Source organism: Salmo salar, chromosome ssa12, assembly GCF_905237065.1.
Source record: "Salmo salar chromosome ssa12, Ssal_v3.1, whole genome shotgun sequence".
In the NCBI taxonomy this organism is placed as follows: Eukaryota; Metazoa; Chordata; class Actinopteri; order Salmoniformes; family Salmonidae; genus Salmo; species Salmo salar.
In genome coordinates, this window is record NC_059453.1 from 32,709,827 (window position 1) to 32,722,064 (window position 12,238).

Genomic DNA, 12,238 nt, shown 5'->3' on the forward strand with positions numbered 1-12,238 from the left:
ATGGGGAACCTTCTTGATGTTGTTTCTCAGTTCGTCTGGTGGAGGAGGAGGAATCCAGCGGACCAAGGAAGGGTCACTCCACCAGGTCTTACTGGGGGGGGGGGGTTGACATCCTCCATAATGTCTCTGTTGAGCCCTATTCTGGATGGTGGGAGTAGTGCACGTGAGGATGTAGGTATGAATGCTTCCTTGCTGGGAGACCATTATTGGTTTTGAATCCATATACCCCACAGGTATAGAATATCTCCCACATAAGGTTGACACAACCTTGACTTAATATCTCTGAAGTACAAAATGTGCCATCCAATCCCCACTTGAATAAAACTGTCCGGGAGAGAGGAGTCGTGTTAAATATCTAATCTTTATTTAAAGCTTGGTAATGGTAAATACTCCAAAAGGACAAACGTAAGAAGGGGGGGGCAGTCTAACCTTAATAAAGTGCAGGAGGAAAGGGGGAGTGCTCGGGGAGGATGACAGATGTCTGTTTCTTAAAGATGGAAAACAGCAAGAAAATACAATCAACATTCACCAGCATTTTCTTGTTCAGTAAAAAGGGTGGGATAAATACAAAGTTTAACATGTCATTCCACATTTTCTTTTGTTATGTTTCTTGGTTTTTTTTCTTCTTAAGAGCTGCTTCACAACAGCCCAGTCAATCCAAATCAAACCATGCCAGTTCATGTTTCGGATATGTTAATTAAAAAGTAAAGAAAAACACAAATCTAATAGTAATAGTAGTAGCTATTGCACATACAGGAGTTAAGCCATATACTCATAAGGTAATATCATACGAGGGAAGTGGCACTGCTGTATTTAAAGTCTTTACTTCTTCCCTATTTTTACATTTTGATCACATCCACCCCAGTTGGAGAGGTTGGGGACAAACAATGATGACGACTAACACAGCAAAGAGGGTTCTGGGGAGGGGTGGGTGAAAGGTGTGGGGGGGGTAAAGCTGCGTTACTGGGTATGTAGGGAAGTGGGGGGGGGGGGCTATACGTTACCTGTGAGAGAGTTCTCAGTGTTTTCACAGACAGTGGAGTAGTAGGGCGGTTGGGTGACACGGGGGCCCTCCCCGGGCTGCTGGGGGGCCGCGAACAGCCCGGGGTCCAGGGGTTTCAGATCCCCCGTGTCCCCCAGCTCTGCCTCAAGTGTCCCACACAACATGTACTGCTGCTCCTCTGGGTTGGAGACTAGAATAGAGTCTGCCGAGGCAGCCTGTTGCTGGGGCGGCGGCAGGGTCAGCTCCTGGATGAGCGACGGGTCCTTGGCCTCCTCAGGCAGCTCCTCCAGAGAGAAGATGCCGGGGCTCTTGGCGCAGCTCTCAGCCGTGGAGTGGGTATTGGAGTTGGACGCCGTCATGTCGTAGGCATAGGATGCCACCGAGTTGGCAGACTGGGGGGTGTCTCCACCCTCTTCTACACCGCTGGTCTCCTCCCCTTCCTCCAGGGCAGACAGGCAGCGCTGGGCGCCGGGCTTGCTGTCAAAGGTGGCATTGTGGATGCCCTGGCCAGGCTCATCCAGCTGGGCCTCGCCCTCCGTGTCGCTGGCCTCATCCTCTGTGGTGGAGGACGAGGGGTTGGACGTAGGTGCTGTGGCGGGGTCCCCTGGGACCTCGTTGGCTGGCAGGGTCTCTGCCTCCTCCCCCTCTCCGTCCTCTCTCTCCAAGTGGATTCCCAGGTCCTGGTCCTCCAATTCAGGCTGAAGGGAGAGCACGGGGAACAGGGCGGCAGGCAGGGTGTGGAGCTTCCCCCCCTCAGAGCGGGACTCCACCCCGGAGCTGCTGTTGTAGTCACAGAGCTCCTCTGTGGTGCTGGTCTCGCTGCTGCTGTGGACAGCCAGCTCCGTAGCGCTTAGGGTGCTGGAGTGTGACATGCCGCATCCGGAGGCAGCTATGAGGGACAGGGACTGCAACGGGGCTAGGGTCTCTTTTTCAAGTGGAGATGAAGGGGCAGGCTGGTGTGAGGGCTCGTGCAGGGCTGGAACAAATGGTGTGGCAGCCAGCTGCAGCCAGGGCTGAGCGGAGCACCGGGTGGGTGTCTTCATATCAGCATGCCAGGGGTCTGAAGAGGGGCTGGTAGGGGTCTGCAGGGGGTGCGGCTGGGCCCAAGGGTCACAAAAGGAGCTGGGGTTGGGTTGGTCCCACTGGGCAGCCAGGGCAGAGGGCAGCAGCGGGGCAGGCGGGGCTTGGTTCAGGTTGTCCAGTCTCTCATCCTCCGCAAAGTCATCCTCGTCTGCATTCCCGTAGCTCTCCAGCCCGCTCTCTGTCACCCCCTCACTGGCCATCTCCACATCTTCATCATCCTCATCCTCGTCATGCCTCACTCTTCTCGGGTCATCCGCCCGTTCCGAACCCACCTCCATGTCGCACACCCGGTCTCCGTCTTCATCGTAGTCATCAAAATCATTGGTCGGGATGTCGGGCACCTTCTCAAAGTCAGGCGAGCCGGCCGAGGCAGACATGCCCTCCATGTCGATGGCACCCTTCAGACTGGCGTCTCCTAGGTCATCCATGCTCTCTGTGCCCTCCAGGACGCCCGGGGCGCTCAGCTCCGACACCCCCTGCTGGCTGCAGCTCACCTCCTCAGAGTCCAGCTCCGATAGCAGGGCACCGCCTGCACGCCACCCCGAGCCCGCAGGGCCGGCTGAGCCAGGCCTGGACTCTTCTGTGGGCTGGGTGCCGCTCATTTCTGACACAGACACCTGCTGGCTGCCCTCCCTCTCCTCATCCTCTTCTTCATCCATGTTGAGCTGGGCTTTCTCTGAGGAATCCGGAGGGCTGGGTGTAGCCCTAGCAACTGCTGTGGGGATGTCCTGGGGTAAGGTCTGGTCTGGTGCTGGCTGTGTCGGGGCTGCTGGGACGGTCTCTGGTCGTTCAGACGTCTCATCCTTGGCAACAGTGACTAGTGAGCCCTGTGGTGGAGCGGGAGCCAGCCTGAGTGGGCTCTGTGGTGGAGATGGAGAAGTAGTATCCTGAGGAGTTGGGGCTGAAACCTCTTCTCTGGGCTCCAGGGCCACTGCTGGTGAAAACACAGACACTGGTGCTGGGACTTCTGAAGCTGCCACTTCTGGCTCTGCTGCGGCTGTCACGGCGACTGTTGCCACAGCAGCCGCTGCTGCAGCTGCAGACTTGGGAGTTCCAGGTCTGGCAGTGAAGGGCAGGACAGACTGGGTTGGTTTGGAGGCTTGCTTGACCGACTGGGAGATGGTGCTGCCCACGGGCTTGTTGCTGGGGGAGGCAGGGGGGGTCTTGCCCTGGGGCTGTCGGGTGGCAGGGGGCCGTGTGGTGGGAGGGGCTTTACGTGTGGGCAGGGGCTTGGGGTCCTGTGATTTAGGGCGGGCTGGCTTGGTGTCTGTCGCCTTAGTGGGATGGGGCCTTTTGGAGGCGGGCTCGGGTCTGGAGGCTGCAGTCGCTTTAGGGGGGTCAGGTTTGGTTGTTTTGGTAGTGGCGGATGTTGCCGGCTTTCTGGCTGCGGCAGTGGTTGCTGGTCTGCTGACATCTGTAACAGAGCAGAAATAATTTAAAACATGCATATCTCTTCTCAACTAAAAATATAAAATGGTACCTTCTCAAGTTGATTTTGAGATACAGGTGATGCTCAAGACCAATCCAAATAGAATCAAGTGGGTTACATTCATGGTACAAAACAATTTGTAAGGCATGTGCACCTTTCTTGGCAGGGCCTGGAGGTTTGGGTGCCTGCACTGTGGTAGTCCTGCCAGTAGAGGGGGCTGTGGCGCCGACTCTGGAAGCTGCAGGTCTGCTGGAGCCGGCAGCGGCTGGCTTGGATGTGCCCATCAACAGGCCAGTGGCAGGCCTGGGGAAGAACACTATTTATTTAACCAGGTAGGTTATGGAGAACACATTCATGTCTACAATAACCTGACCAAGAGGGCGCAATGATGGGCTCCCGAGTGGCACAGCGGTCTAAGGCACTGCATCTCAGTGCTATAGGGGTCACTACAGACCCTGGTTCGATTCCAGGCTGTATCACAACCGGCCGTAATTGGGAGTACCATAGATCAACGCACAATTGGCCCAGCGTCGCCCAGGTTAGGGTTTGGTCAGGGTAGGCCATCATTGTAAATAAGAATTTGTTCTTAACTGACTTGCCTTGTTAAATGAAGGTCAAATAAATGTTTTAATTAAAATGGGGCTAGGCTGACTCAAAACATCGGCGGAGGAGAAGTACTCGGAGCCGTCTTCTAGTCCGACTTAGGAGGCGCGCACACCACCCACCTCTTCCGAGTGTATTACTAGCTAATGTTCAGTCTCTGGATAACAAAGTTGACGAGCTCAGGGCAAGGGTTTCTTTCCAGAGAGACATCAGGGACTAACATACAAACATGGCTCTCGAACTGAGAACCCAACTGGCTGGACCGACTCTACACTGCATGTATGAATGTCCTAGCAATGTCCTACTACACTGATGTTTGCACAATTAACACAGATACTTCCTTAAATTTGACAGACACTTGACAGTCGGTCCAGCCATTTGGGTTCTCAGTTCATCGCGCAGACAGGAATACATCTCTCTCCAGGAAGAAGGTCGGGGAAGTATGTGGTATGATTAATGACTCATGGTGTAATTGTGATTACAGTTCACGCGACCTAGAATACCTCAATCAAATGCCGACCGTATTATCTCCCAAGAGAATTTTCTTCGGTTGAGTCACGGCTGTGTATATCCCCCCCCTCAAGCCGATACCACGACAGCCCTCAAAGAACTTCAATGGACGTTATGCAAACTGGAAACCACACATCCTGAGGCTGCATTTATTGTAGCTGGGATATTAAAGCAAATTTTAGGAAAAGTCTGCCGAAGTTCTATGAATATATCGACTGTAGTACTTGTGCTGCTAAAACTCGACCATAGTTACTCCAACATCCAGGATGCCTACAAGGCCCTCCCCCGCGCTCCTTTCGGCAAAACCTGACCACGACTCCATTTTGCTCCTCCCATCCTATAGGCAGAAACTCAAACAGGAAGTACCGGTGCTAAGGACTATTCAACGCTGGTCTGACCAATCGGAACCCATGCTTCAAGATTGCTTTGATCACGCGGACTGGGATATGTTCCGGGTAGCTTCCGAGAATAATAGACAAATATACTGATACAGTGACTGAGTTAATCAGGAAGTGTATAGGAGATGTTGTACCCACTGTGACTATTAAAACCTACTCTAACCAGAAACCGTGGATAGATGGCAGCATTCACGCAAAACTGAAAGCGCAAACCACTGCATTTAACCATGGCAAGGTGACTTGGAATATGGCAGAATATAAAGTGTAGTTATTCCTGCGGCAAGGCAATCAAACAGGCAAAACGTCAGTATAGAGACAAAGTGGTGTCGCAATTCAACAGCTCAGACACGAAACATGTGTGGCAGGGTCTACAGACAATCACGGACTACAAAAGGAAAACCAGTCACGTCGCAGACACCCGACGTCTTGCTCCCGGACAAGCTAAAACACCTTCTTCGTCCGCTTTGAGGGGAACACAGTACCACCGACAAGGCCCACTACCAAGGACTGCAGGCTCTCCTTCTCCGTGGTCGACATGAGCAAGACATTTAAGCGCGTTAACTCTCGCAAAGCTGCCAGCCCAGACGGTATCTCTAGCTGCGTCCTCAGAGCATGTGCAGACCAGCTGGCTGGTGTGTTTACGGACATATTCAAATCGCTCTCTATCCCAGTCTGCTGTCCCCACATGCTTCAAGATGGCCACCATTGTTCCTGTACCCAAGGTAACTGAACTAAATGACTATCGCCTCGTAGCGCTCCCGTCTGTCATCATGAAGTGCTTTGACTAATCAAGGATCATATCACTTCCATCTTACTCCACACCCACTATAACTTGCATACCGCCCCAACAGATCCATGGATAAAGCAATCATCGTCACACTGCCCTATCCCATCTGGACTAGAGGAACATCTATGTAAGAATGCTGTTTATTGACTACAGCTCAGTCTTCAACACCATAGTGCCCTTTAAGCTCATCACTAAGTTTGGGGCCCTGGGTCTGAACCAAGCCCTGTGCAACTGGGTCCTGGACTTCTTGACAGGTCGACCCCAGGTGGTGAAGGTAGGAAACACCACCTCCACTACCCTGATCCACAAAACGGGGGCCCCACAAGAGTGTGTGCTCAGCCCCCTCCTGTACTCCCTTGTTCACCCATGACTGCGTGGCCACACACACACACACACGTCTCATACTCAAATCATCAAGTTTGCAGACGACAACAGTGGTAAGCCTGATTCCCAACAACGATGAGACAGTCTACAGTGAGATTAGGGGCCTGGCGGAGCGGTGCCAGGAAAATAACCTCTCCCTCAACAAAACGAAGGGGCCGCAGTGGAGGGTGAAAAGCTTAAAGTTCCTCTGTGTGTACATCACTGACAACCTGAAATGGTCCATCCACACAGACAATGCTGAAGAAGGCCCAACAGAAATTTGGCTTGGCCCCTAAGACCCTCACGAATATCTACTGATGCACCATTGAGAGCATCCTGTTGGGCTGTATCGTTGCCTGGTACGGCAACTGCACCGTCCGCAACTGCAGGGCTCTCCAGAGGGTGGTGCAATCCGCCCAACGCGTCACCGGGGTCACACTGCCTGCCCTCCAGGACACCTACAGCACCTGGTGTCACATCAAGGCCAAGATCACATTAAGGACCTCAGCCACCCAAGCCACAGCCTGTTCACCCCACTACCATCTAGAAGGCGGAGACAGTACAGGCACCTCAAAGCAATAATAATTTGTTTAGCCTAGTTTAAAAAAATAAAAATAAACTAATAACAGCTTCCATCTGTTCTCCATCCAGTACCCTGCCCTGAACTTGAATCACTGTTACTGGCTGGCAACCACCAGGTACTGAACCCTACACCTTAGAGACTGCTGCCCCATGTACATAGTCATTGAACACTGGTCACTTTAATAAATGTTTACATACCATTTCACCCACTTCATATGTATTTACTGTATTCACCTGCTCAGTGCTCCCCATACAGTAAGCTAGAAGAGTCAAGGGCCGTCCTGCACCACAAAAGTAATTTCAAGAGGAAACAGAAGCCCATTCACTGTCTGCCTGTAACGCATCGCTTAGTAATTTCCTAATCCCAGCCCAGTGGGGGAAGAGGAAAGGATGCAGGGAATGGAGTGGGAAAGCGTGATTGTGGAAAATGAACAGGATGTGGGTGAGGGTCGCACTCAGAGGGTTGAGGGTAGTACTATTCCAAGGACAAAGAGGAGACTTGTCTAATAAACACATTTTCCTTTTGTTGCAAAACCTTTTCCATTGTGAACATGTAATGGACATGACCCTGGGCAATACTTAATCTCTTGCCCTCCTCTTCCTTTATCCCTCTAGTCTACTGTTTGACCTCCTGACCTGAAGAGCCAAGTGGTCTTGTTGTGGCAGGTGACTGTATAGCCATACACTTAAATCAGCCCCTAACAGATTCGAGGTCAGTTTCTAAATTACCCCTCTCCTGGCTGAGGTTATAGATTTGGAGAGGGTAAGCTGATCCTAGATCTGCCATTCGTTCACTTTAAAAAACAGGTGCCAGACAGCTGTGGAGAAGCCACAGGATCCAGACGCAACCTTTTCCTGAGCAAGGCAGTGCCCATCCCCCTGCATACTGCCGAGTGGACTGAATGTCAAGTGTGCGTGTTTGTATGCCCTAGTGCCCTTGCATTCATGAGCACACTTGACCGATTATCCTTAGGCTCTGCAACAGCGGAGCAGGGAATGGTAACATCTACAGAGCTATGCTTGGATACACGTGTGTGATACTGGTGTGAGGCTTTCACATTGACAGGCTTGTGCGATGAGGTGTAGCCCATGCTACAAAGCGCTACAGTAATCCTACATTCAAAATAGTTGCTTAAGAACCAGGTGTAATGAAACAAAGGCAGCGCTGTATTTGTGCAAAATCGACGCTTTGCATATCCTTTCTATAGAACAGATTCATACGTACACTGCGTCTAAAACAAAAAGGGATAGGAAACAGAGGAACTGAGCGTTTCATGGCATTGTTGCGATTCAGTCAATTACACCAATATCCATCATGCTGTTCTGCTGTTCTTTTGATTGGTTCGCCATGGTTTGGACACAGCTGACAACATAGATTAATTCATAATGACAAACTTACGGTCGTACGATGGGCCGGAAGTGGTCCGGTCTTACATGCCTGGCCACACAAACGCCTCTCCCACAGCGACTCAGCCCAACAATGGCCATTTGTTTCCATTTGTTAGCAGGACAAAGAAAAAAAGGCTGCGGAGACTCAAAGGCCTTCAGGTTGCGCCATAATTATACCGTAATAGGGTGAGTCGATGGGACAGAGGGAGCTGGACCTTGATTGTATGGTCAAGAGCAGCGAAGCAAGAAAGCAGACATGCAGTACCTTCAGATGACACGGGGAAATGAGTTGAAGACAGGAGCGGTGAGCCACGTTAGACGAGACGGCATTAAACGAGGGAGGAAAGGAAGAAAATTACAAACTGAGGGACGCAGTGATGAAATGAGCGAGCGACAGAATGAACAACATGGAAGAAAGAGGGAGAGAATGGACAGATAACTAAAAGCACATGGAAGCAGATTGCCTTCCTATCTGGGTGAGTTCCACGTAGGGAACGTGAAACGACAGGGGCACTAAATTAAGGTGGGGGAATGGAGAGCGAGAGATTTCTGAAAGGAAGGAGGGAGAGACGGAAGGGAGGGGAGACGAGGCCAGTCATCTCCGCGTACAGCGTTAACCCTCCATCTCGTCTTCAGAGACTCAGAACTGCCTGATCTGCGCGTACAGTCGAGGGATGCGAGTCAAAGCTCAGTGGAGTACATACAGTATTAATTGCTTGGGTAACACTGCAGTTCAGCGGCTTTGGTATATTTGTTGTGGCTACAAGGGATTGGTTAGTGTCAACAAGGGATTCAAAGCCAATACTTGGTTGATATGCCTTAGTGGTGGAATAGATTCACAGCCGGTTTGAGGATACAACAACCGACAGGTGTCTTCAAGATGTCGACAAGGAATTCAATGGCAATTAAAAATAATTTATACACGATGTGATGACATCAATAATGCAATAGGCTGTAACATCTGTTGGGTTAGCAACTGATCCAGGGACAACCCATTTACTGAGGCCTTGGTTACTATACTATCATAATGTGTAGGAAGGCATCTGCGCTAAACAATAACTATTCCCTGCCAAGGCTGGGGTCCGAAACTGCATGTTTTCATCCCCAAAGGGGGAGAGAGAAGCTGGGACAGGAACATAGTGTTACTGCATTGGACAAGAGCTAGAGTGACAGTCAATTGTCTCCTTTTAGTTAATCAACAACTCTGTTATAATGTATGTTTGAGTCAGACTGCAAGTGAAAAAGGTACCTGACCTGCATAGATTGTCATCTAATCGATCACATGAGGTGTAACTGCCATTTCATTACAGTGACCATCTTGACAGAAATTCCCATTTGGATGGCTCTCAACACACACGACATCTTATACAACACCCTAGATTCCTCCCATTCTCAGAGGGAGTCTTAAGGCCCACCAAAATGACAGATGCCCTCACGGGGGAGGGAGGGGAGCAGCGGGAGGGTCGAGAGTGTGCTGGCTAAATTCCTGGTACTGTACATAAACAGAAGGGAGGAGTAAAGGAGGACAAGAGGAAAGATGGGGGTTGGGCGGACAAACTGCTTAAACAGGACAAGGGAACCGTCTCCAGATAGAGAGAAAAGGAGAGAATACAGATACAGGGAATTAAAATCCCCCTCCGTGGCCAGCCAGATAATCAAGCCATCCAGCTGTCTGTCAGACAGGCTAGTGACTGGTTGTGGGGGGCTCAATCTCCATCACTTCTGACGAGAGATGCATTAGGGCAGGTATTCCCAAACTGGGGTATGATGATTCGCATTTAAAAATTATTATTTTGGTTTTAAATATATAAAAAACAAAAAAAGACTAGTTTCACTGCCAAAAATAAAAGGAAACCACCTAGGTGTTCAGCGAAATAACAACAACGTCAAATACAGCTAGCCTAGTCAAATAATTAACATCCAATCACATTAACCGTTACACTTTCGCAGAAATCCACTAACGGTCCTTATGTGTCCAAACGTAGCTGCTGCTCATTCCGTTTGCTCGAAAATTTATAAATAGTTTAAAAAGTAAGGCCCGCGTCCATAAAGACACATACCAGGTCTACTGGTAGTACTGCTCCTACCACACCCAGCAGTACTACACCTGCACCTTTCGACGACAAGTTGTTCTGCTTCCACGAGCACATCCAATGCTAGCATCAGTAATTCTACATTTGTTGTTAGCCAAGCTAGCATGGACACTGACAGTTGTGACTGATGCAGCCAAAGAGCTAACGCCCCCTTACCCGGGAAAGCACCGAACAGACAGGGACGTTGGACCATCGAAGAAGTGCAAATATGATGAGAAATAAATAGATTTTGGGTTCACTTATATTGGGAGTAGTGCCTTTCCTCAGCCACAGTGTGTTATATGTGCAAAAGTACTATCTCACAACTAGATGAAACCGTCACTCTTGAGCAGACATTTAGAAACAAAACATGCCAATTTGAAAAATAAACCACAGGAGTTTGAGCGAGAATTAAGACGACTTTTGAGTAGTAAGACATGTATAAAAGCAACAGATACCATTAATAAGAAAGGGCTGGAAGAGTCTTATATGGTGAGCTACCGAGTGGCTAGGACTGGCAAGCCCCATACTACTGTGAAGGACTTAATTCTTCCTGCTGCCGCAGATGTCTGGGACAATGCTGGGGGGCAAGGCCCAAAAAAAACTATACAGACAATGTCTTCATCAAACACTGTTTCACAACGCATCAGTGACATGGCAGGGAATGTTTTGAAACAACTACTGCTTTACATACAAGCCAGTGAATTCCATCCGTTAAAACTGGATGAGTCAGACATGGCGGGCCTGGCACAGCTCCTGGTATATGTCTGTTACGTTTGGGGGGGGGTCAATTAAGGAAGACATCCTCATCTGCAAACCAGCACAACAGGAGAGGATATTTGTAAAGTACTGAACAGCTTTGTGACATCAAATGGACTTCGGTGGTCAAGATGTGTTAGTATCTGTACTGATGGCACAAAAGCCATGACAGGGAGACAGTGGAGTGGTAACGAGCGTGCAAGCAGTTGCTCCCGCCGCCACTTGGGTAGACTGCAGCATCCACCGAGAGGCTCTTGCTGCCAAAGGAATGCCTGACAGCTTGAAAGACGTTTTGGACACTACAGTGAAAAATGGTTAACTTTGTTAAAACAAGGCCCCTGAACTCTTGTGCATCTTCTGCATTATGCAATGATATGGGCAGCGACCATGTAATGCTTTTACAACATACAGAAGTGCGCTGGTTATCAAGGGGCAAAGTATTGACACGTTTTTTGAACTGAGAGACGAGCTTAAAGCACGATGACGAGTTTCTCACGCGACTGGCCTATCTGCGTGACAAAAACTCACACGCATTCTTATGGTTTAATAAATGTATCGTATAGTGTGTGGCAGGCTTACAATGATAGCAAAAAACAACATTGGAGTGCGCGCTGACCCTGGTGCTAGAAGGAGTACGCAGCTGGAGGTTGAAGGGCTACGGGACTATAAAAAAAGTTTGTGAACCACTGCATTAGGAGATTGGTGGACTCATTCACCTGGGGTATGTTCAGTAGGGAACACAGTAGCAAAACATTTTGGAACAGAAAGAAAATCAGCGTTTGTTTCTGGACAAGTTCTAGTAGAACATTCCCCTTTCAGTTTCAAAATGTTTTTGCCTTACTAAACACAACCCATCAGTGTGTGTGCCAGAAGCATGGCATGCGAGGCCAGGTGTTAAAACACCTCTGCGACGCCTCAAGCTACCAGCGCATCTGCTAACGTAGTCGACAACCCTTTAATCCAATATCATAACTCACCTTGGCAGTTGCCACACTACCCAATCCCCTTGTTCCCGAGGCTCCCATCCAATCTCAGTTTTGTTACGACCCATTTGTCTCTAATATATTGATATGTGCTTCTTATCCAGTACAATTGATTATTTCACCCCCTAGGGGCAATTAAGATGAATAGTTTAAGGAAACCCCATTTCTCTGCAAATGTGTAACTATGGCCATTCATCTCACTTTGCATCATGGGCCGTCAGACGTTTTTTTTGCAGGTGGTGAAACGGAACAGTAAATGTTATGCTACATTTATTCA

At 49.6% G+C, this 12,238-nt stretch overlaps 1 protein-coding gene across 3 annotated transcripts in view; it reads right to left on the reverse strand.

Moving 5' to 3' along the window:
* prr36a (proline rich 36a) overlaps positions 1–12,238 on the reverse strand; it is a 46,501-nt gene that overhangs the window by 5,770 nt on the left and 28,493 nt on the right. For all 3 annotated transcript variants that reach the window (XR_006757977.1, XM_014131394.2, XM_045691270.1), the window contains exons 4-5: positions 3,670–3,818; positions 1,005–3,500 (exon numbers count right to left, since the gene is read on the reverse strand). Coding sequence is in view for 2 of the 3 variants with exons in the window: in XM_014131394.2 (XP_013986869.2) it covers positions 1,005–3,500; positions 3,670–3,818 (2,645 nt within the window). In the remaining variant the exon portion in view is untranslated. The remainder of the gene's footprint in view (positions 1–1,004; positions 3,501–3,669; positions 3,819–12,238) is intronic.